The sequence below is a fragment of the Callospermophilus lateralis genome, chromosome 1, assembly GCF_048772815.1.
Source record: "Callospermophilus lateralis isolate mCalLat2 chromosome 1, mCalLat2.hap1, whole genome shotgun sequence".
NCBI classification, from domain to species: Eukaryota; Metazoa; Chordata; class Mammalia; order Rodentia; family Sciuridae; genus Callospermophilus; species Callospermophilus lateralis.
This window is the reverse complement of record NC_135305.1, coordinates 210515700-210539477: the sequence shown is the minus strand read 5'-3', so window position 1 is coordinate 210539477 and position 23778 is coordinate 210515700. Positions and strand designations below refer to the sequence as shown.

Genomic DNA, 23778 nt, shown 5'->3' with positions numbered 1-23778 from the left:
TGCTAGAGCTGTGGTCTGGGAAACACGAGGAAGGGTCTGTACTCGTTCAATACAGACACAGACCTTCCTGGGGTGGGGTAATGAGGAAGCCAAAGCCCTGATCAAATGCTTACCCAGGACAGGCTCTCATAAGTGAACTTGGCGTGCTATTAGGCAGAGTCCCAGGCACTCCAGCCCCAGTGCCTAGCCCTTGGCTTGTCCTCCGTCTTCAGGGTATGCATGTGGCCAGAGAATGTAGAGTTTGGCATAAATGGGATCACACCTTTGGGCTGAGCCATAGTGTATTTTTTGGTGGTGCTAGGCAAGTGCTCAACCACCAAGGTATGTCCCCCACCCTGTTACTTCATTTTGAAATGGGGTCTCCTAAGCTGTCCAGGCTGTCCTTGAGCTTGCGATCCTCCTGCCTCAGCCTCCCAGGTAGCTGGGATTACAGGCAGGCTCCTCCGCACCTGGATCATAGTGTCGTTTTTAGACCGTTCATTTCTTGGGCATCTTTTAGTGTCAAATATGAGTCCACATCATCATTTTTGTGGCCAATGGTATCACCTTACCTCTGTGTACCAGTTACAATGGGCATTAGTCTCCAGTGTCTCCCATGAGTCAGGCTGACAGCACACTTGCTGGGCTGCCAAACTCACAGCACCAGCCATGGTCACCAGAAGACGCTTCCCGGGCGTCCAGCAGACAGTATAGGAACATGAAGGCGATACTTCACTGCTGGACTCTGCCAGGCCGTGAAGGTCTTGTGCTCTGAGAGCAGCCCAGGGCGGGTTGGCAGTGTCCAGCCTCAGCTACACTTCGCTGGCTTCCCATGTGGATGTGGGACATATTCCCACTGAGGCCCCTCTGCCCAGCTCAGACAGTGCAACAGACAGTGCTTCTGGCAAGATAGCTTCTGCAGTGTGTGGGACGTAGGAGGCACCTACGTACAGCTAACGGGTGGCATGTGTGGTGTGTGACCAGCCCTGAGCCTGAATCAGACCCTGCTTCCTACTGGGAGGGTGGGCCTCACCTTCTGCCTCTGTCCAGGGGCCGTACCTCCTCCTGCAATGGTCAGGAATTGAAGGAGAGGAATGAAGGACTGAGCTCTGACAGGTGGGCAATGCTTGGTTAGGGCCACCTGTTTGATCTCCGTGTCCCTGCAGCAGCGAGAGATTTGCATGAGGGAGGGTACTTGGGGTTCTGCGTCAGGCAAGGTCCGTGGAGAATGGAGCAGGCCTTGCTGGCCGGAAGCGTGCGCCTCTACAGGGCCTTTCTTTGCACGCGCCAGCTTCAGCGCAGGGGCAGCTGCACTGAGCATGACCCAGGGAACTGCCGCGCCCCCTGCAGCTGCCAGGGTTGACGGTCCCTTCGGAGTGTGAGGAACCTTTATCCAGCAGAAGCCTCCAGGCCCCCTGCACCGTTTTCCTCGCCCTCTTTCCTCCCCACATTGCCATTTGCCTGGGGTCTCCTGGGAGCAGAGCGGGGGCTGGGCCTTCCTCACCGGGGTTTGCAGACAGCAGTATCATGGTGGGGGGATGTAGTCTCTGCATGCCACTGGGCTGCCCAGCTTAGGCACAGCAGGATCATCATGCAAATGGAGTGACCACATCCTCTTTGGTAGGATTTGATATTTTAAACAGAAATTCAAGTGGCAGTAGGGGTCAATTGCAGTAAAGTCCTCCTAGAGACTCTGGTGGTTGCGTTGTGGCTTGTGAGAATGTGTCCCTAGAGGGGCTCACAGGGAGGAGTCTCCCCATGAGGGAAGAAGGCTCTAGGTCAGGGGCATCTGACTTGATCTGAAGGGACAGTCCCTGTGGAGATTTGTCCACTCTAGTCCTGCAAAAGCAGCCACAGGAATAGTAAGCAAATACACAAAATGGTGTCAATAAAACTTTACTTATAAAAACAGGCAGTGGGCAGATGGGTGGCTTCCATCCAAGGAATGAGACTGCTCCTGGGCTCCTGCCTTCTGGAGCCCCAGTTTCTGCCACGTAACGTCATTATTTCATCCCCACAAACCTGGGACCAGATATGCCTCAAAGACAGCCATAGAGGGTCCCACAGCAGGGCCCCAAACTGTCCCAAGATGGGGCCAGGGATTCCAAATAATGAAGCCCCCAGCCCTGGGGTAATCAGCCCAAAGCATCTGTTGGGGAAATTGGAGTGCTGTAGTGTGTCCTTATGGTGGACAGGGAGAGCGAAGGAGTGACCCACCTGGGCATGTGCCTAGCGCCCTGGGGATGGAGTTTTGTGAGGGCTTAGGGGATTTAGCTCAGGGCCAGGCTGGTTTCTTCCTGTGTTTTGTCGACAGTCTGGGCTCCGTTGCCTTCCCCTGGGAGTGGCCTGGGCCGTGGATGGGGCTCAAGTCTGCTGTGGGACCTGCAGCCTGCTGGGTCCCAGAACCAGCAAAGCACTGTGTGTGTTCCCTTCGGTCATGACAGGAAGGGAACAGAGACCTGGGAGACCTTACATCCTCCTTTCCAGCATGTATTGAGGCCCCCCCGTGAGTGGCTGGGTCAGTAGCTGCAAACAGGGGCTTGGTTTTTGACCCAAAAGGGTAGGGGTAGATTTACTGAAGCCCCAGAGTGGAGGAGAGGCCTTATGCCCTCGAGGCTCTGCTCTGCCTTCTGCTCCCCACCCCTGCGTTCACTTTGACTGTCTCTGACCTCAGCGGCCCCAGGGATGCCAGCTTACAGTTTATCTTTATCTTTGAAGGAAATTTCCAGAACTCTTTGCACAATTCAAGTCTTTCCTGGGGGTAAAAGAGCTGTCGTTTGCGCCACCCATGAGTGACCGATCTGGGGATGGAATAAGCCGGGAAATTGATTATGCATCCTGCAAGCGCATCGGGTCCAGCTACCGGGCTCTCCCCAAAACCTACCAGCAGCCCAAGTGCAGCGGGAGGACAGCCATCTGCAAGGAGGTAGGGACCTGGGCTCTGAGGTCAGCCCACAGGGCTTCCTCCCCAGCCCGCCCAGCCCTTCAGCACTGTGGCCCATGCTGCGTACGAGACCCAGTGCTGGCCCCCCAGGTATGGGAGGACAGATGGGGCCAGGATCTGGCCTGGAATCCCCCTGGGCAGACGTGGCAGTTTCATACCCAAAATGCAGATATGTGGGATTTGACTCACTCCTCCATCATTTAGACCTGGGATCATTGCTGCCGGGATCCTGCTGTGTCCCTGGGTTACTGACCCAGTATACTGACCCAGTATGGTTTAGCGTGACCCGGAGACACTTGAGAATTCGTGGACAGGAGACTGCTACATTCCAGGATTCAGGAGCACCTGCTGGTTCCAGAACATCTGTAGTCCAGGGGTTTGCGGAGTGCCATCAGCCAGACCTGGCCACCTGCCTCTGACATTTCACCAGCACACAGCCATGCCCATTGAGGGCACGTCACCCGTGGCTACCTTCTTAGCACACAGGCAGGGTGGAGTGTTCAAGACAGACCAGTGGCCCACAAGACGTAGGATAGTGGTCATCAGGCCTTTCAACAGAAAGTCTGCTGACCCCAGGGATAGTTTAATGCCGTCACTTAACCAAAGCCCTAGGTTTCCTTAAAATCTACTCTGGAATCAATTTACTACTTGATCGGTCAAGTAATCACCTGTACATGAGGACAGTGTCACACATCTTCTGTACCAAGTAGCACTGTTAACATCTGCCACTGGCACCTGCCTCCCTGTCACTTGTTCCCTCTTGGTGCAGGTGCTGAATGACACCTGGGTCTCCTTCCCCTCCTGGTCAGAAGACTCCACCTTCGTCAGCTCCAAGAAGACGCCCTACGAGGAGCAGCTGCACCGCTGTGAGGACGAGCGATTCGAGGTGCGGCGCCAGCAGCCCTGGCCCTGTTCTCCTGGCCACCTGTCCTTCCCTCCCTCCCTCTGCTGCATCCCCCTCACCTCCTGTCCACCTGGTGTCCCCCGGGGCTCATCCCCTTCTTCCTTCACACCTGTTAGCCCTGGAGCAGGGATTCCAGCACTCCTGGCAGTGGGCAGCTCCCCAAGGCGTCCTGTCTCTTCTGGTCCTGGTGGCCCCTGTGCTGGTGACACAGTGATGTCCCCGTCTCTAGAGTAGTGGGGATGGAACCCAGGGCCTCACATGTGCTAGGCAGCTGCTCTGCCCCTGTGCTGGACCCTGGCCCTTTTATTTTGAGACTAGATTTGCTGAGTTGCCCAGGCTAACAGTTCATTGTATTTTTTTTTCATTGAAATTTTGATTAAGATCATCAAAGTCATAAGCAGAATAAGAAATCAGAGAGCAAGTCCCAGGGTGACGTCTTGCAAAACTCCAGGACAGTGCCACAGCCAGGGCCCCAAGGTCAAAACAACCGTTGATCTCTTTTAGATCCCCAGTTGGCCTTGCACTCACGTGTGCACACGTGCGCATGCGCGCGCGTGTGTGTGTCTATATGTGTGTGTCTCTGTGTGTGTATTTATCTCTGTGTGTATGTGTCTGTGTGTGTTTATCTCTGTGTGTGTGTCTGTCTCTCTGTGTGAGTCTGTGTGTGTGTCTGTGTGTGTCTATGTGTGTATTTATCTCTGTGTGTGTGTGTGTCTGTGTGTGTGTCTGTGTCTGTGTGTGTGTCTGTCTCTGTGTGTGTCTGTGTGTGTGTGTCTGTGTGTGTGTGTCTGTCTCTGTGTGTGTCTGTGTGTGTGTGTCTGTTTGTCTCTCTGTGTGTGTCTGTGTGTGTCTCTCTCTGTGTATGTGTCTCTGTGTGTCTGTCTGTCTGTGTGTCTGTCTGTCTGTGTGTCTGTCTGTCTGTGTGTTTTCCACTGCTGCCGCAGGACTGCAGATGGGGACCTATAGCAAACAGAGACGCCTTGGCTCGAGGTTCCGCAGGCTGAGAAGCCCAGCGTCAAGGTGCCTGCCTCTGGCGAGGGCCCTCTTGCATCTCACAGGGGAAGGGCAAAGAGGGCAGGCAAGACGAGGGGACAGAACGTGGCTTTGGCAGCAAACCCCTCCTGAGACACTGTCCACTAGCCACGAGGGCAGTCCAGATGCTCAGCTGCTCAGAGGCCCACTGCTCGGTGCTGCTGCTCTGCAGCTCAGCTTCGGGGCGGGGGGGGGTTGAGACCACAGCAGGAAGAGCGTGCGTGTGCACAGGCGTGTGCATTTATGCATGTGCGTGGAATGTACGTGCGCGTGCATGTGTGCTGTCTTCTCACCTGTGGGGGTTCCCATGTCCACCAGAGTCCAGGTTCTGGACAGCTCACCCCTCATGGTGCCCTAGTTCATAACCACACCAGCTCCTTTCCCATCCCCACCCTGTCCCTACTCCTGCCAGCCTGTCCTCCCCCCTGTCACTTTGTCATTTCAAGAAGTTGTTTATCCCCACAGTGTCTTCAGGGCTGTGTGTTGAGCGTAACTGTGCTTTTGATGCCCTGGAAGAGGGTCAGCCTAGGGACCGTTCCCCTCCTCAAATGTGTCCTTTGTCGTCCTGGCTGCTGGCCGCTCACGCTGTGGTGGCCCATCTGCAGGTCTCTGTCAGTGGTGCCATCGCTGGGGTCTGGACACCCACCGTGTCCGGCACAGTGTTCCCTGCACAGACCAGGTGCCCACAGACCAGGTGCCCACTTCCCCACGTACCAGGCGCCTCCCTGAGTGCCTGTGACCGACGTGTCCCACCTTCCTTTCTGTAGTTAGATGTTGTCCTGGAGACCAACCTGGCCACTATCCGTGTGTTGGAAAGTGTGCAGAAGAAGCTCTCGCGGATGGCACCGGAAGACCAGGAGAAGTTCCGGCTGGACGACTCCCTGGGCGGCACATCGGAGGTGATCCAGAGGCGCGCCATTCACCGCATCTATGGTGACAAAGCCCCTGAGATCATCGAGAGCCTCAAGAAGAACCCCGTCACCGCCGTGCCTGTCGTCCTCAAGAGGTGTGCTGGCCTCCCACCACCCTCCTTCCTCGGGGAGCCCAGTGGGAGCCTGTGGCCTCAGGCTGGCACTGTTCCCAGCTTCCGTCCTCTCCCTGCTCCACTCCAGGGGGAGTGCTGTAGACGTGGCTAGTCCTCCTGGGACCCTCCTGTGCCCATGGCCACACCTAGACGTAGAGTCAGTCATCCCTCTGAGCCACGGACTGGCTCCAGGACCCCATGGATGCCCAGATCCATGGGTGCTCAAGTCCATCTATGAAATAGCGTAGTTTCTGTGTAGAACCCACCATATCCTCCTGTGATAGTGACTGCAGCACAGGTGCTGGTGAATAGTTGTACTGTATTATTTAGGGATCGCAACTCAGTTGAAGACACGAGTTTCTTCCCTTCAGATATTTCAGTCTGCAGTTGGTTGAATCTGCAGAGCCAGCTGTGGTGGGAGGGCTGGCTGTCACTACTTTAAAACACAATGAGACCCTGCTGTGTCAGAGCTTGGTGAGAAACTGTCCTGCACTCGCAGGTGCTTTACTTACTAAGTGGCTTCTTGCAGGTGGGCACCAGCCCCCGGGTCGGGTCGCAGACCTGGGCAAGGCCACTGTGGCTACTTCCCGCAGGGTGCCAGTTGAGCAGAGGAGCTGACTGGGGACCAGCAGCCACAGAGTGTGCTCCGTGCCCGGGAGGAGGGGGAGGAGCTGAAGCAGCTCCAGTGCTCTGCAGCCCTGGCCACTCTTTCCCTTTCATATCCGGCACAGTGCCCCCTGCACAGACCAGGTGCCGTTGGGCTAGGCCTGAGTCGTGGCTGTCCCCAGTCGAGTCTAGGAGGAGGACAGACTTGTGTCCTACAAGGAAGGTGCCCTGAGGAGTCCCCAGTGCTGAGTGCATCTCGTCCCTGCAGGCTGAAGGCCAAGGAGGAGGAGTGGCGGGAGGCCCAGCAGGGCTTCAACAAGATCTGGCGCGAGCAGTATGAGAAGGCCTACCTCAAGTCCCTGGACCACCAAGCCGTGAACTTCAAGCAGAACGACACCAAGGCCTTGCGCTCCAAGAGTTTGCTCAACGAGATCGAGAGTGTCTATGATGAGGTGAGGGCCTCCTGCCTGAGGCCAGGCGGGCGGGCAGTAGGCAAGGGCCAGCCCCTGGGTCTCCTGCCGCTGCAGGCAGGTGGCCAGGTCTCTGTGCCTTTGTTTCCCAGCAGCTAGGGGCTTAGTGGCTTCACCCTGCAGGGCTGTGTTGGGTGAGGGTTGTTCCTGGGTACTGCAGCCCAGGGGAGTCAGGGACTCTGCCGGTGTTGGGGAGAGGCTCCCCCGGGCGTGGGGGACTATGTGCAGTCAGCTATCGAGAGCAGCTTCCATCTGTCATCGCTGCCTTGCTCCAGGCGCTGCTAGTACTCCCAAAAGGAATGTCACAAGCCCTGCTTGCTGGGCGCAGCTGTCATTGTGCTGATTTTGCAACAAGGAGATGGAGGCACCAGACATTGCCACTAACTGGGGACCAGGGTCCTGAGTCCCTGGATCCTCTGACCCTGGGCTTTGCCTCCTGCTCTTATGGCTACCTCGCCCCTTGGCAGGCTATGGCCCGTCATGCTCAGGGGCACGAGGAACAGAAATGTGGCAGAGCCGCTCCCTCTGGTTTTAAGAGTCTGGCCCTTGGTACTACCTGCAGGGGAGCCACTTGTTTGCAGGAGCCCAATGTGGGAAGCTTGGTGGGAAGGTGAGGGCCCCTGGACATGGTGGCAGCCAGATGCTGCAGAAGAGGTGGCCAGGGAAGGGACTCTGCTCCTTGGGCAGTAGCCGAATGGGGGTGGAGCTACTTCACCATCCTGGTGTCTACCTGGGCAGGTGACATCTGCTTCACGCCTCTAATCCCGGCCACTGTGGCATCTGAGGAAGGAGGAACACAAATTCAAGACCAGCTTGGGCACCTTAACCAGACCCTTTTCAAAATAAGTAGTAAAAAGGGCTGGAGACGTAGCTCAGTGTTAGAGCTGCTGGGTTCATTCCCTGTATCACACACACACGTGTCATCAGTCACTGAGTCCCCTTCATTCCTTACGTAACCACACAGTGATGCTCACACCTCAACTTATGATATGGAAATCAAAGGTAGAGGAGCCGGAAACTGGTCTGAATTCTCCTGCCCTGCATGGGACACAGCTGGACACCTGTCTGCCCAGAGCACGTGTGACCATTATGGACACCATCCAGGGCCCAGCCACAGATGGCCTTCCCTCCAGGGCCCTCCCTGCTGGGCTGTCTGACTGCTGAGGCCCTGGGCCTACCTTGAGGCCCACTCCACGGGTGCTCTGGCTTCCTTACTTTAGTCCTGGGTGGGTCCGCAGGCCCGAGACCTGTCTGTAGGGCTAGAGACACCTGCAGGATGGGGCTGACGATATGGCTCTCGGACCCACCCATGCTACTGCTGAGGTCCTGGGCCTCTGCCAGGGGCTGGGACTGATAGGGTGCACGGGTACAGGGACACTGCCGCCTTCACCCCCACCTGGCGAGTCTCGTGGTGGTCCCTGTTCATACCTGTCAGACCCTCATCTCATGGTTCGCAGAGCACCTTTGCCATCTCATTGCATGCCTTGTTCTAAAGAGGACTTTTTAAGATGCTTTTCGAGGGCATCTGTGGTGTAGATGAGGCAAGGGAATTGGGAAGCCGGAGGGGAGCTCAGGTCCCACTGAGGAGCCAGGTCAGGGCTGAAGTGCAGCCCACTGTGGGCGCCAGCTCCCCAGGAGCAGCCCCGCTGACATCGCAGGCTAGTGACCAGCACCTCCCATTTGTAAGGGAACACGGCCTCCAATGAGAAGCAGGACTCCTCTGCTCCGGAAAGCTGGGGTCCTGGCCAGGGACTGTGTGGAAGGCCCCCCTGCTCATTCTGTGTCTGAGGGGCCCCTCAGTATCGTGCCCTGGACTCACCACTGAGAGCCTGAAGGACACCCAGCCCTGCCCACAGGGACACACTCACTTTACACCAGAACCCAGGCACCTCCACCTCTCTGTCTCAGTGGGCCACGTGGGAGAGGACGGGGTGTCATGGGGTGCTGGAGGAAGTAGTGACTGTCTTTGGGTTTGGGGGAAGAAAAGTCGTTACCCAGACGAAGCCTGAGGGCAGCAGTGAGCCCAGGGAGGAGGTTGTCTGGGGAGAACGAGTGAGCAGACAGGCAGGTGCAAGGGCCTGTGCATGGCAAGGGGAGTGCAGTGCCCCAAAGCATCAGAGGAACAGGGGCTCCTTGAGACCTTAGGGGCCACAGGGCAGGGCACCAGAGGCTGGGGTTTCTGCGGGCCTGGGCAGGTCTGGGTGGTCTAGTGACCTGGCCCTGCTGCTCTCAGCCAGATCTCCGTGGACGCAGGAGAGTGGGTGGGGCTGGTGGAGGGTGGGGAACAGACAGGGATGGTAGGGTCTTGGAGACGTGCCTGGTGTGAAGGACTGCAGAGGGACAGAAGGGTATCACGAGCACCAGTGCATGAGTGACAGGAGGGCAGAGGCCCGGGGCCCACCCAGAGCCTCCCTTACCCCAGGCCCCCGAGTCAGCTGGGATCAGGGGCTGGGGATGCTGCTCACCTCCTGGCACCTGGCTTCTGGGCTGCCATTGGCTCTGGTGGTGGCCAGTTGACCTTGTCGGAGGGTGGCCTGGCAGGGAGCCCATGCCCTTTCAGGTACCAGAGCTAGACTACAGCTCAGGCCCGAGTGTGATGCGTTAGAGCCCCTGTGGTTCTCAGGACCCCCATCTTGGGGTTCACTCAGCTTTGCTGCCTGGGACCTCTGACTCTTCCTCGCTTCAGCAAGAGGACCAGGGACGTGGGCTCCAGGAGAGGCTGAGGGATGTTCCGCATCCCAGATCTGCAGTGTCCTCGCCTCCCTGGGCAGTGCACATCCACTCTGGGTCCCGGCACAGTGACTTGTCTGTGAGGGTGGGGACACCGCCTGGTGCTGGGTGCTTCCCACCTGACGGTTGCTCTGTCCCCTCAGCACCAGGAGCAGCACTCGGAGGGCCGCAGTGCCCCCTCCAGCGAGCCGCACCTCATCTTCGTCTATGAGGACAGGCAGATCTTGGAGGACGCGGCGGCCCTCATCAGCTACTACGTGAAGCGGCAGCCAGCCATCCAGAAGGAGGACCAGGGCACCATCCACCAGCTGCTGCACCACTTCCTGCCCAGCCTCTTCTTCTCCCAGCAGCTGGACCTGGCAGCTTCGGAGGAGTCGGCCGATGAGGACCGGGACGGCCCCCCAGGCCAGAGCTCAGACCCCAGCGAACGAAAGAAGCCGGCATCAGGGCCACAGAACAGCCCCCCAGAGGAGAAGGGGACCTTTGGGGACACGCCAGCTGCTGAGCAGCCACCTGCACCACCACCCAAGCCCCTGGACGATGTGTATAGTCTCTTCTTCGCCAATAACAACTGGTACTTCTTCCTGCGCCTGCACCAGACCCTGTGCTCCAGGCTCCTAAGGATCTACCGCCAGGCCCAGAAGCAGCTGCTGGAGCACCGCACCGAGAAGGAGCGGGAGCAGCTGCTGTGCGAGGGCCGCAGGGAGAAGGGCAGCGACCCCGCCATGGAGCTGCGCCTCAAGCAGCCCAGTAAGCGCCCCGTGGGGTCCTGGGTTCAGGCTCACGACTTGTGACCAGAGGCACAGATTGCATTTCTGGGTGGCCTTTGGTTGTGAATAGTCATCCCTCTGTGTCCTTAGACTCCACGTCCTCAGCTTCACCCACCTGCACACTGAAAATATCCCCCCTAAGTTACATCTGTGCCAGACACGTACAGACCTTTATTTTATTGTCGTGATCCCTAAACAATACAGTGTAACAGCTGTGCCTGAGCGTGCCTTCAACTAGGTGTTCTGAGTGACCAGAGGTGATTCAGAAGTCCAGGGGACTGCTCATGGGTTCTGTGTAGATACATGTGATGGACAGAGGGACTTGAGCCTCTGTGGGCTTGGTGTCTGTGTGGTCCTGGAACCAAGGGTCAACTGTTAATTATATGATTTTGAGTGGAAAGTTGCAAATGGAGCGTTGCCAACGTAATAAAGAGATTCTCCAGTACCTCTCCCGGCTTCCTCTAACAGTGACCCATTTCCTAGATGTAGTCATGTCCAGTCAGGAGACAGGCTTTGCACATTATCCTCCTCCACAGCCTTGTCTCACCAGTCTTCCTGGTGTGGGTAAAGCCACCACAGCCGTCTCTAGCTGCCATCCCCAAGTCTCACGGCTGAGCCTTGTATCCAGACTGAGCAGCCAGGGTGGGGGTGCAGCCTGGCTGCTTGTGTTCCCTGGTGATGCCAGATTCGTCCTGGGTCGGCTGCGCGTATGCCAGGTCCTTGGTGGGGGCTGCCAGGCCCACAGTGGGGTTTCCCTGGGCTCCGAGGTGGGGACTCAGCCCACGCATGGTCTGCTCGTCCTCCTGGGAGGCAGTGGCCACGGTGTGGGGGAGGAGCCTCACCGTCCATCTTCCCTAGGTGAGGTGGAGCTGGAGGAGTATTACCCGGCCTTCCTGGACATGGTGCGGAGCCTGCTGGAGGGGAGCATCGACCCCACGCAGTACGAGGACACCCTGCGCGAGATGTTCACCATCCACGCCTACATCGGCTTCACCATGGACAAGCTGGTGCAGAACATCGCACGACAGGTGAGCAGGGTTTGGAATTGGGAAATCAGGCCTTTCTCCACTTACGTACCAGAAGGCTGGCCCTGTGGTCGGCTCAGAAGACCTTTCCATTCCTTCTATTGAGATGAAATTCAAATAACGTAGATTAATCATTGTGAAGTGCATAGCTCATAGCATTTAGTACAGAACAAACATCCCTAATCCCCAAAACCCAAATCCTGAATGCTCCAAAATCCAAAACTTTGAGCATCCATCTGATGTCAGGGGTGGAAAACTCCACACCATATAACTTTGTTTTACACACAAAATGATTTAAAAAACTGTATAAAATTGCCTCCAGCCTGTGCGTATGAGGTGTGTAAGAAGCACAAGTGAATTTCTTGTCTAGGCTGAGTCCATTCCCAGAATGCCTCATCATGCACGTGTAGACATTCCAAAAGCTGAAAACACCCACAATCCAGAACATCTCTAGTGTCCAGTGTCTGGATAGGGGATGCTCACCTGTGTGTCCATGGCGTTGTGCGGCTGCCACCTCTTTCTAGTCCCAGAACATTTTCATTCCCCCAAAAGAGAGACCTCCATCCCCCTCCCTCAGCCCCTGGCAGCCGCTGCCCTGCTTCCTGTGTCTGGGTATTCCTGTGCTGGCCACTGCACATCAGTGGACTCACACACCATGTAGCTTTTTGCATCTGGCTTCTGTCACTTGTGTAATGTTTTTGACGTCCATCACTTTGTGGCCTGTGCCAGTGCTTGGTTCCTTTTCAGGGCTGCGTAGCCTTCCTTCCTGTGGCCAATGTGTTCAGCCATTCGTCCACTACAGGTGGTTGGGTCGTGGCCGCCTTGTCTCCACAGAGCAGCAGTGTCTGTGTGAGCACAGGGTTGAGTCCCTGTTGCTCTTTTTGAGGGTAAATGGATGGCACATGTCCACTTACCCTGGGGGACATCAGCCATGCCCATCAACAGCAGTTTTATTGCTGGTAGAAATGGTCACAGCTAAATGTCAGCAAAGGATGTGGGTCATAAACAAGCAACAAAAGCCCAGCTGAGCTGGATGAGGCCCAGACACGAGTCTGCCTGGTTGCTGCCGGAACTGTTCACCGTGACCTCTGTTTCCTGATTGTCAAGTGAGGCCATTTATTGTCAAGCAGATAAGAAGTTGGGAAAGAAAGTGTGTGGTTAACCCTCATCCAGACATGGCCAAGGGAGCTCTTCATCCTCCGGGATTCAGGGCCCGACCTTGCCCGATCCCCCCAGGCCTCCACCGCTGAGCCTCACCCAGCCCCAGAGACTGTTTGCTGAAGTAGAGCACAGATGGGAACGAGCCAGGTCCAGAGCCAGGTCCAGAGCAGTGGGTGGGCTTTCACCAGTGCAGCTTCCCCCTCATGTCCCTCAGCCACCCACCTGCCATGGGCTTCCATCCTGCCCTCTGCACCAAGCGCTGAGCCCTGTGTGATGGCCGTGCCCAGGAGCACCATTCTGGGGAACTCCTGGTTCCGCCACTCCTGTACCCGCTGAGGACACCTGGGCCGTACCCCGTCTGGGCTGTGAGCAGCAGCATGTTGTGCCCCTGTGCCCTGGTGCAGGATGTGACTATGTCCTGTTTCCCAGGGCTCCCCTGGCAGTGGGCAAGGCCGTGCCCTGTGTCCTCGCCAGGGTTCACCATCCGTGGTCCTGCTCCCGTGGGTGCCTTGAGGCTCACGTTGCTTTGGGGTGTGGCCTGTGGAGCCGTCCTTCGTGTGCGCCCTGTTGCCCCAGAGCTGCCCTGTCCAGCCATAACCGGGGGCCACGGGGCTCTGCGAGGCAGCCGCTGTGTCTGGACGCCGCCCTCCTTGATCTCCACTGCAAGCCAGGGGTGGGTCTCTGTCCCTTCCTGACTCCATCTGCAGTGGTGACCACTTTGGCTGGGTCATGGAGAAACAGCCAGGTTCCTGCACTGTGTCCCACGGCTTCTGGGACAGCAGGCTTGTTTGCAGCACCAGGAGGTTAGGCCAGATTGGGCACTTTGATTACTATTTGGGAGGGGGAACCTTTCTACAGAATCTCTAGAACCTGTGCAGCTGACCTGCCGTGCCCTGGTCTCTTGCTGCCTGTTGTCCCCAGCCGTGGCTGTACTGAGCTCCAACCACAGCCCCAAGGCCAGGTTCCCCCAAGGGCTCCTCCACCCTGCCATTGGTGAAATACCTTGTCCAGGTTGGTATTGTCTGACGTCTGACCTCTCGGTCTCACTTTTTTTTTTTGGAGGGCCAAGGAAGGTACCGGGGATTGAACTCAGGGCACTTGCCCACTGAGCCACATCCCCAGCCCTATCTTGTATTTTATTTAGAGACAGGGTCTCACTGAGTTGCTTAGGGCCTCACTGTTGCTGAGGCTGGCTATGAACTGGTGATCCTCCTGCCTTAGCCTCCTGAGGCATTGGGGTTACAGGCGTGCGCCACCATGCCTGGCTCAGCCTCACTTTTTAAAAAATTAGCATTTTTTAAAAATCCGCTCTTCATCAGCAGCAGGTCTTTGTTGGGTGCCAGCAATGTGCCAGGTACCCCACAAGACCTGTGCATGTCTATATGTCACTGCATTTATTAACAGTGACAATTGGGGAGAACATATATGGTCCCCCTGAGGTGTGGGACCACCTGTCAGAGCCCAGAGCTGGTGCTGGGCAGAGTCCACGACATACAGCTGAGGCTCGCCCCCAGCCCTGGCTACTCTCGTTGTTTCTTAAGGAACATAAAGATAAGAAACCTTTAAACCAAAGATTTAGGGAAAGTCCCACCTGCCATCACACTGCTTTCAGATAATGCACGTTCTCTTCCACGTCTTCGCTGGATATTTCTCACACCTGGGGGTGGGGGTGGCCTGGCCCCTCTGGCCTGCTGTGGTCGGGCTTGGACTGCTCTACACAGCTCTGAGGTCACCCTGGGCAACCTTCAGGATCCTGGTCCTCGCCCCACATCTCGTTTCTGGCCTTTGCCAACTTCCTCTTGGGTGGGGTGGGGCTGCAGCAGGAGGGGGCTGTAGTGCCACCTGCTGTCCCTTTCTGCCAGCTGCACCACCTGGTGAGCGACGACGTGTGCCTGAAGGTGGTGGAGCTCTACCTGAATGAGAAGAAGCGGGGAGCAGCTGGCGGGAACCTGTCTTCCCGCTGTGTCCGAGCCGCCAGGGAGACCAGCTACCAGTGGAGGGCCGAGCGCTGCATGGCCGACGAGAACTGCTTCAAGGTGAGGCCAGCTCCCTCCGCCGCAGGCACGCTGGGGCGGTGCCCAAGCCCCCAGGGGCGGCTGCGGAGAGGGCTGGATGCTGGTTTGGCTGCTGGGTGGCCCGAGGTACCACACGCTTCACCTGCTCAGACTGAGACACTGGCCTGCGAGGGTGAGTGCAGGGCCTGCGAGGCCCGCAGCCTACAAGGAAGCATCAGGGCCTTGGAAGGTGGCAGAGCAGGTGACCGATGTCCCGTGACCTTGTCCTGGCCAGCCAGGCTGTTTAGGTGGCTTTAGGCTTTTGTCTCCCCGCCTCCACCCCAGGTGATGTTCCTTCAGCGCAAAGGACAGGTGATCATGACCATCGAGCTACTGGACACTGAAGAGGCCCAGACAGAGGACCCTGTGGAGGTCCAGGTGAGGCCCCAGCCCCAAATCCATGCATGTGCATGCTGCATAGGGGAGGGGACAGCATCCAGGGACAGCGTGGCGAGGCTCCTGGGCACACACTGGCCAGGGGGCTGCTGGCCACCACTCCAGCAGGGGCTCCTTGCAGGCCCAGCCTCCCTGCTGTACCCACATGTCCAGGTCAGCAGGACAGGCAGGGCCGGGGGCTCCCGGGCACACCCACCTCCAGGTGGCAGCTGCAGCGCCCACTGCACGATCCTGGAGGCCGGAGGCCCAGGTCCAGGTGGTGGCAGGGTCACACTCCTGCAAAGGCTCCCAGGGAGGGTCCTTCCTGGCCTCTTCCATGACTGTGGAGACCCCCTTCAGGAGTTTCCAGGAAATGTGATTTCACTTAGCTCAGGTCTGACTTGAGCAGGGCGGGGAGTGGGTGGAGTCCCTTGACCACACAGGCCATGGCCACCCTGCTGAGCCCTGCTGTTGCCCAGCCCCAGGTCCCGTCTGGTCTCCTCTTTCTGTTGTCTGTGTCCTGACATCCATTCCTGTCCACTCCTCGTCCTGGACCCCACTCTCTGTGAGGAGCCCCTCCCTCCCATTCCCCCGAGTGAGGTTTTATGTGACACCCACCAGAAGGCTATTATGCAGCCTGGGCTTAGCCATAGATGCCTGGAATACTGCTCACAGGCCCAGTTTGAACATGACCTGATTGTAGTGTCACCTCCTGGCCAAGTCCTTGGTTGCAGGCAGCAGTGTGGTGGTCTCTGTCACAGATCAGACCCTTGGTGACTTCTGGCCTCCTTAGGCTTTGGGGAGGGAGGGTGGAGGTCTCCCTGAGCTCCTGAGTTGGGGCCAGAGCAAGGGCCTGTGGCCCTGCCTGGAGGAGTCACGCTGTCTCCCTGTCCTCAGCATTTGGCCCGCTACGTGGAGCAGTACGTGGGGACTGAGGGCGCGTCCAGCTCCCCCACCGAGGGCTTCCTGCTGAAACCCGTGTTCCTGCAGAGGTGAGTGAGGCTCATGCCCAGGGCTGGCTTGTCCTGGGGGGCGGCCCTGCCCTCCCGAGGCTGAGTCTGGAGCCAGCAGAACTGTAGCGGGGCCGGGGGTGGAGGCCCATTTCAGAGGCCCCCACTGACTGTGGGGCTGCATCCCCCAGCCAGGGAGCAGAGGAGCTGGGCCAAGACCCTGAGCGCCAGCCCCAGAGGAAGAAGCCTCTGGAACTGGCAGGGTCCGGCCAGCCGTGGCAGAGGGTGGCTCTGAGATGGGCCTCGGCGGAGTTTAGATTTGGTGGTTTCTGGTTGCTTCGATACACACGCCCCACCCCCCACCCCAGGAGGTTCTTGGGATGCTCAGGAGTTCCCCGGCCTGCAAACCTCCTCCTCTTCCCGGGGCGTCCCTGGCACCTCCTCTTGCTCCCAGGAACCTCAAGAAATTCCGGCGCTGGCAGTGCGAGCAGGTGCGGGCGCTGCGCGGTGAGGCCAAGAGCTCCTGGAAGCGGCTCATCGGGGTGGAGAGCGCGTGCGACGTGGACTGCCGCTTCAAGCTCAGCACCCACAAGATGGTGTTCATCGTGAACTCCGAGGACTACATGTACCGCCGCGGGACCCTCTGCCGGGCCAAGCAGGTGCCGACTCCCTCTGTGATCGGGTGCCTGCATCTGATTCCTGTACCTCGGGGACCGTGGGTCCGGCCCTCTGTCCCAGGTCCCTGGGCCACCCTAATGCCCCTCCTCTCTGCAGGTACAGCCCCTGGTGCTGCTCCGCCACCACCAGCACTTCGAGGAGTGGCACAGCCGCTGGCTAGAGGACAATGTGACCGTGGAGGCAGCCAGCCTGGTACAGGACTGGCTCATGGGTGAGGAGGACGAGGACATGGTGCCCTGCAAGACGCTCTGCGAGACGGTGCACGTGCACGGCCTGCCCGTCACCCGCTACCGCGTGCAGTACAGCCGCCACCCAGCCTCGCCCTGAGCAGCCCGAGCAGCGACGTGCCCTCGGCCACAGCCTCCGTCCCTGGGATGTTTTCCTGAACAAGCTGGGGCCTCGTGTCCCCAGCCCTGCTGCTGCGGGACAGCCAGCCCCAGAGCAAGGCCCTGCCTCCCCTGGCTCCCTGGCTCGTGTGGGCCTGTCCTGTGCCAAACCTGATCCTTCTGCACTTGGGCCCTGGGCGCAGCCCTGCCCCCCAGGGGTGGGCAGACACCCTGGCCAAGGAGCCCCACTGTGCATCAGGTGCCAAATCCCTGCTGGGTGGGCACGTGCCATCACTGACCCTGAAGTCCCAGTGTCTTGGAAAAGTCACAGGTGACAGATATGCAAGGCCTGTGCTTGGGAGGGGCTGGGTGTCCCCAAGACCCTGACACCAAAGTAGCTGGGCCCTGGGTGGACCCGCTTGTAAAGCAGGCCCTTCCCCAGCTCCCCAGAAACGTTGCCTGAGGGTTTGGGTGTCAGTCACGCAGCCAGTGATGGGCACCCTCGGTCATTCTTGGGAAGAGCCCCTCCAGCCCAGCGCTGGGGCTCCCACCGTAACTGTCCAGACCTGGAGCTGGCGTCTGTGCCTAGAAGACCCCTCTCTGGATTAGAGATGCCAGATCCCTTGCTGATCCAGCAGCCACTCCCTGTCCCTGAGGGGAGGGGCTCAGGCCAGGTGCCTCTCTAGAGTGGTGTCCCCACCCTGGGAGCCCTGGGGCACCTGGTCCCGCCCTGCAGTGGGGGTCCTGGAAGTACATGTGTGCGCACGAGCATCTGTTCCTTAGCGCTCTCCTAGTGGCCCTTACCCTGCAGCAGCCCAGTCCTGCGGCTTCTTAGGGCTGGGGTCTCTGGACGCCGAGTCCGCCCTAGCTGCCCTGTCCTGCAGCACCACCCCAGCAGCCACGCAGCCCTCTGCCTGTCCCCGGGACAGCTCAGCTGTTCCCGGGGTCATTTTCTCTCTTTGCGAAGAGCTGAGGTGACCTGTCCCTCACTGGCCCCCAGGCTCTCTCTGCCAGATCCCACGGGACGGACTGGGCCAGCGTCTCGGACCTCTTCCCCCAGCCCCCTGCCCAGTCCCAGCATCGGAGGGAGCTGGAGCTGGCCCAGAGCAGCCGAGCTCAGCCTCCTGCAGCACAGCTGTGCCAAACTCAAGGATCCAGGCAGCAAAGACATGTTTCTAGAAGTTTCCTGTGGAACTGGAGGCTCCCAACAACTGTGACCCCAGGCCTGGGCACTTCTGAGCCGATGAGCCCACCACGGGGCCATTGCCTGTCCCAAGTGTCTCGCAGGCACTTTGTCCGCAGCCTGGTCTCCTAGGAGGGGATCTGAGCCAGTCCCGCAGCTGGCCGCCTGGGCCCGCCCAGCCCGCAGCCCTCCCTGCCTCCCCTGTGGCCAGGGGGAGACTGGGGGCCTGGGTGCTCCGGAGGCCCGAGCCCCTCCCCGCGGCCGTCCCACCTCCCGCATGCTTCTGTGGAGCGGCGCTCTCCGTTTCCGAGGAATTCCTGTTCTGGGGCTTGTCCTTCCTTCGCAGCTGTTTTGAATGTAGTTCTCCATTTCTATTTATTTGCACATTAAGGTTAAAAATTAAATATTGACGTAAAATCAAGAGGTTCTGTCAGTCATTTCCTGTGAGAATCCAGACACCTCCCAGCTAGTGAGCCACTGAGTGTCCCCATGAGCCCACCCAGGGTCTGGAAGTGCCAAGACCCCCCAGGGGGTGGGACCTGGTTCCTGAAACCCAGAGGAGTTAAAGCAGCCCCTCAAGTGGCAGTGCTGGCCTTCACAAGGTCACCCCACCCCAGCTCTGCCTGCCCCAACGTGGGAATTTTTTCTAGAACATTCTGTCCTAATTCCATTTCCACATTCAGTAGAAATGAGAATCCTCTCCTTCTCCTGAGTGTTGAGTGGTGTCTGCTTTGGGCTTTCTGTGCCCCGCCAGCCGTCGCCTCCCCTGGGCCCCCACATCAGCACCCACAGAGCCAGCCTCCCTCCTGGCCCCACCCTCCACCCGCCGCCCGCTCCCTGGCTTCCAGTCTGCGACCCCTTCATACCTGGGCAGCCCCCCACCTGTCTCTGGGTAACTGCTGCCCACAGCTCTGCTTACAGTCCTGGCCGATGCCACCTTCCCCTGAGGTTCCACTTCCCCTCCTGCTTGTCCCTGGGCCTCCCCTTCCCCAAGAGAACCCACTCTCAAGAGCTGCCCCAGCCTCCCTCCCAGGACCCAGGTGTGCCCACACCCTGGGCTGCACAGGCAGAGGGTCAGGCTGCTGGGCAGGCTGGTTGACCTGGCTGAAGTGGTCCTGTCCCCAGCCCATGTCATCTAGGTGTCTGGGGCCTCAGCAGTCAGAAGTGCTACAGGGACCAGAGGGCATGCTCGGAGAAGCCCCGGCCTCCAGTGGACAGGGTCTGACAGTGATGTGATCTGGGTCATCTGCTGCCCAACAGTGTCTGGAGAGGGGGTCCTGTGGTTGCTGAGAGCTCCGACCACCCACCGCCTGGACCCAAACTGCCACCAGCTACAGAGGAAGACGCAGCCCTGCGGACGCCTGGGTCACAGCCCCATGAGACCCAGAGCAGATGGGGCGGGCGGTCGGTCTGTGGGCCTGGAGAGGAAGGGTAGGCGTCCAGGGCTGGATGGGCCAGACCCCAGGCCCCGACTCCCAGAGCTGTCGGTGTGACACCGGGCGTGACGTTTGGCCCCAGGGGATGGGCAGGCACCTGTTCTCAGGCCAGGCTCAGGGGTTAATGTGCTCGTCCACAGGGTGAGGCCCACTAGGGACAGGGGAGCGGGGCAGGCCTGTGGGCGCCCACCTAACTCATCCACCTCCAGTGAGGCGGCAGAGGAGGTGCTCGGGGACAGTCCCTGGGCTTCCCGGGGTCCCGAAGAACCGGAAGATGAACAAATCTAGACAAGGCCTGGGTCTCTTTGCCAAATTTTCTGTTTCAAAAAATATTTTTAAAAAATATGTATAAAATACAAATATGTACGATATAAATAAATTAATATAATGTAAATTCACCATTGAGACCATTTTTCAGTGTGCCATTAGGGCCCTGAGCACAATCACAATGTCCTGCGCTGTCACCACATTCTCCCGAGTGCTCCTATCCGATAAAACTGTCCCCAGCCAAGCCTCAGCGGGTCCGCCCCGCCCCTCTACTTTCTGTCTGAACTTGGCCACCCCAGGGACCTCACAGGAGTGGAGTGGGGGTGTGTGTCCTTCTGTGGCTTCTGTCACTCAGCATCAGTCCTCAAGTTCCCTCCATGTTACAGATCCTCCCTTTTCAAGGCTGATAGTCGGCATTTTAAAAATAATGTCAGTTTTTATGGCAAGTAACACAGGACGTAGGAAATTCCAAAGTACAAAGAACCGGTCGGAGAAAAGCAGGCCCCAGCTCTCTCCCCAAGGAGAGGTGCCAGGACACCGCCCAACAGTAATGGGGATGTCACATGTCCTCACAGGGGCTCCGCTGGTGCTGTCACAGTGTCGTCCCATGGAGGGGCTGTTGCCGGGCACATCCCGGCCCCCCTTCCCAGGGCTGCCGTGAGCATCGCGGGCCAGATGTCTTCCTGAGCGTGAGCATCTCGCCTAATTCCTGGACAGGAACCGAGTCAAGGCGCGTGAGTCACCATTTCAATGCATAATTGCCAGACCCCCCTTTCCCGCCCTGCCCGGTGACACAGGGCGCCCCCCCCGTACCCCCTGGTGCCCCCTGGGTGTTCCTGTGCTGCTCACACCCGGCCCGTTCTGCTTGTGGAGGACGCCTGCCCCCATCTCCGTGGCCAGGAGACACAGGCATGGGCTGAGGGACAACTGGGTGCTGGTGCGGAGTCCCGTGTCCCCACCGGAGCTCTCAGCCCTGGTCCCCTCTCAGGCCCAGAGGCTGGCTCTGTCCAGGACTCTGCAGAGTCACTTCCTGGCTGATCCCTCCACCGTTGCATGTGTGGCTAGATTAGGACTCCGGTGACGCAGGAAGTGGCCGAGCGGACCCCTCCCCCTCTCCAGTTGACTTCTTCCTCCGGGACCCCAGCCGGCCCTGGCTGCCCCTCCTGCTGCCAGACCTGCACCCCACCACAGCGGCCAGCCCTGACCACAGGGCCCAGCCCTGACCCCAGTGTGGGGCTCCCCCACGCAGGACACTGTGTGGCAGGGACACCGCTGAGTGCCGTCACCACCCTGAGCCTGCTTTCCATGTGCACAGAGGGTGCCCATCGGGTAGTGCATAGTGTCCCCACAGAGCGCCAGGAGCGGGGATGTGGGGGCTGGAAGGGAGGGGGGGACCCTGGAAGGGTGACTCAGTCCCTCTCCCTCAAAAGTCAACCAGAGTCACACCTGGGGGTCCCAGGCGGAGGGAGGGGCAGGAAGCAGCAGAGGGGCTTTGAGAACCAGGCCCAGGGCCCCCATGGCAGAGGTGACCTCGTTGGGGTCCCTCGGTCACTTTCAGCAGACCCCACCCTCACAAGGGGGCTCCCCTGCTGCCCCTCACCTTGCTCCTGCAGAGGACGAGTGGGACAGCCCTGGGGAGGCAGTGACAAGCTGGGGCAGCCCCCAAGAGGACTCGGGGTGCTCTGGGGAGGGGGTTGCTCACCTGCTTTTGACCTCTGACCCAGCAGGGAGGCTGGGCTCCTGTCCTCCCACCACAGACAGGAAATAGGGGGTGGCCTCAGGAAGGACTGAGTGCCCTGATGGGGCAGGGACGTGGCAGGCCAGACTGCCATCAAACAGGAGCTGTGGACGTGACTGGCCAGCAGGATGTAGCCACTCGGCCCGCAGATGCTTCCTGGGCTGGACAGCTTGGGTGGGGGCTGCGGCCCGGGTCCCCCTCCGTCTCGCTGGCCCAGCACCCGGGAGTGCCCCAGCCCGGCCCTGACGACTCCCACGCCTCCCACAGGCTCCCGGGAGCAGCTGGGCCGTGGGCTGGGGGGCGGCCGGCTCCGCGCTCTGGAAGCAGTGGGTGTGGGCGCGAGGCAGGAAGCCAGGAGGCAGGCGGCACTGGGAGCCGGAGCCGAGCCTGCGGGAGCATGCGGGGGCTGCTGCTGTGGCCCCTGGTGCTGGGGCTGGGCCTGGTGGGCAACAGCCAGACCCCCGGCATCTACGACGAGGGCTGGAGCACAGAAGGAGGCGACGGTGAGCCACCAGGCCCCCGGGGTGAGGAGCGGGCGTCCGCAGAGATGGAGCTGGGTCCCCAGAGCCGAGGGGGAGATGGGGATCGTGGGGGCACTATCGGCCCAAGGTCACCCTCTACGCTGGCCTTGGCCCCGCCAAGCTGGGCACTGTTCAGAATTGTCCAGCTTTATCCTGCCCTCCCAGGGGATCCTGGGGGCTGGGGCAGGGACGTTCTGGCACCCACGGCCCCAGGGGCCAGTGGGGGTCCGGGCTGAGGGACCCCTCGGGCACCCGTGCCCCCTACCTCCCTGGAGTCGGGGAGGTGGGAGCCCCGGCTGACGGCGCGGCCTCTCTCCCCAGAGGGCACACTGGGGCCCTTGCCCAGGCCCGGGGAGGCGGAGCCGGACCAGCCTCACCTGCGCAGCTTCCCGGGCCAGCCCTACGCCAACGACAGCGACGTGCTGGAGCTCCCAGAGCGCTCCCGGGAGCTGCTGCTGGGCTGGGTACCCACCAGGCTGGTGCCCGCGCTCTACGGGCTGGTCCTGATGGTGGGGCTGCCCGCCAATGGCCTGGCGCTCTGGGTGCTGGCCACGCGGGTGCCGCGGCTGCCCTCCACGGTGCTGCTCATGAACCTGGCCGCTGCCGACCTGCTGCTGGCTCTGGTGCTGCCGCCGCACCTCGCCTACCGCCTGCGGGGCCAGCGCTGGCCCTTCGGCGAAGTCGCCTGCCGCTTGGCCACGGCTGCCCTCTATGGCCACATGTACGGCTCTGTGCTGCTGCTGGCCGCCATCAGCGTGGACCGCTACCTGGCTCTGGTGCACCCCCTGCGGGCCCGCAGCCTGCGCGGCCAGTGTCTGACCGCCGGGCTCTGCGCGGCCGCCTGGCTCATGGCGGCCGCCCTGGCACTGCCCCTGACCCTGCAGCAGCAGACCTTCCAGCTGGCGCACTCCGACCGGGTGCTCTGCCACGACGCGCTGCCCCTGGACGCCCAGGCCTCCCACTGGCGGCCGGCCTTCACCTGCCTGGCCCTGCTGGGCTGCTTCCTGCCGCTGCTGGTCATGCTGCTGTGCTACGGGGCCACCCTGCGCACGCTGGCGGCCGGCGGCCAGCGCTACGGCCACGCGCTACGGCTGACCGCCCTGGTGCTGGCCTCGGCCGTGGCCTTCTTCGCACCCAGCAACGCGCTGCTCCTGCTGCACTACTCCAACCCCAGCCTGGACGCCTGGGGCGACCTCTACGCTGCCTACGTGCCCAGCCTGGCCCTCAGCACGCTCAACAGCTGCGTGGACCCCTTCATCTACTACTACGTGTCCCTGGAGTTCAGGGACAAGGTGCGGGAGGGGCTCTGCTGCCAGCCGCCGGGGGCCACCACGGCCTCCAAGGCCTCCGGGGAGGTGGGCAGCCCCGGGTCGGGCACCCGCTCCTCTTCACTCCCCTGACACCCTCAGGAGGGTGGCCAAGGGGGAAGGGGCCACCTTGGGGAGAGCAGGGTGTCCCTCCAAACCCCCGTCCTTCCCAAAACCCCGGAGCATGACCTCACTTGGAAATAGTCAGTGTGACTGTCCTCGGTTATGACGAGGCCACGTCGGAGGAGAGCTGGCCTCCCCCAGTGGCTGGTGACCTTCCGTAAAGGGGAGAGGACAC

The 23778-nt window shown here is 60.0% G+C and overlaps 2 protein-coding genes across 4 annotated transcripts in view; both read left to right on the top strand.

The window, feature by feature from the left end:
* Positions 1-18615, top strand: part of Sin3b (SIN3 transcription regulator family member B) — a 40792-nt gene extending 22177 nt beyond the window's left edge. For all 3 annotated transcript variants that reach the window (XM_076846564.2, XM_076846554.2, XM_076846544.2), the window contains exons 9-19: positions 2698-2905; positions 3693-3809; positions 5627-5865; positions 6758-6941; positions 9833-10439; positions 11318-11487; positions 14508-14681; positions 14985-15077; positions 15972-16066; positions 16479-16683; positions 16799-18615. In XM_076846564.2, coding sequence (XP_076702679.1) covers positions 2698-2905; positions 3693-3809; positions 5627-5865; positions 6758-6941; positions 9833-10439; positions 11318-11487; positions 14508-14681; positions 14985-15077; positions 15972-16066; positions 16479-16683; positions 16799-17029 — 2323 coding nt within the window. In that variant the 3' untranslated portion in view covers positions 17030-18615. The remainder of the gene's footprint in view (positions 1-2697; positions 2906-3692; positions 3810-5626; positions 5866-6757; positions 6942-9832; positions 10440-11317; positions 11488-14507; positions 14682-14984; positions 15078-15971; positions 16067-16478; positions 16684-16798) is intronic.
* A 3400-nt stretch (positions 18616-22015) lies between these two features.
* F2rl3 (F2R like thrombin or trypsin receptor 3) lies at positions 22016-23573 on the top strand. Its single transcript, XM_076856942.1, has 2 exons — positions 22016-22155; positions 22495-23573. The coding sequence occupies exons 1-2, from the start codon at positions 22050-22052 to the stop codon at positions 23571-23573; spliced, it is 1185 nt and encodes a 394-aa protein (XP_076713057.1). The 5' UTR covers positions 22016-22049.
* Positions 23574-23778: the final 205 nt, after the last annotated feature.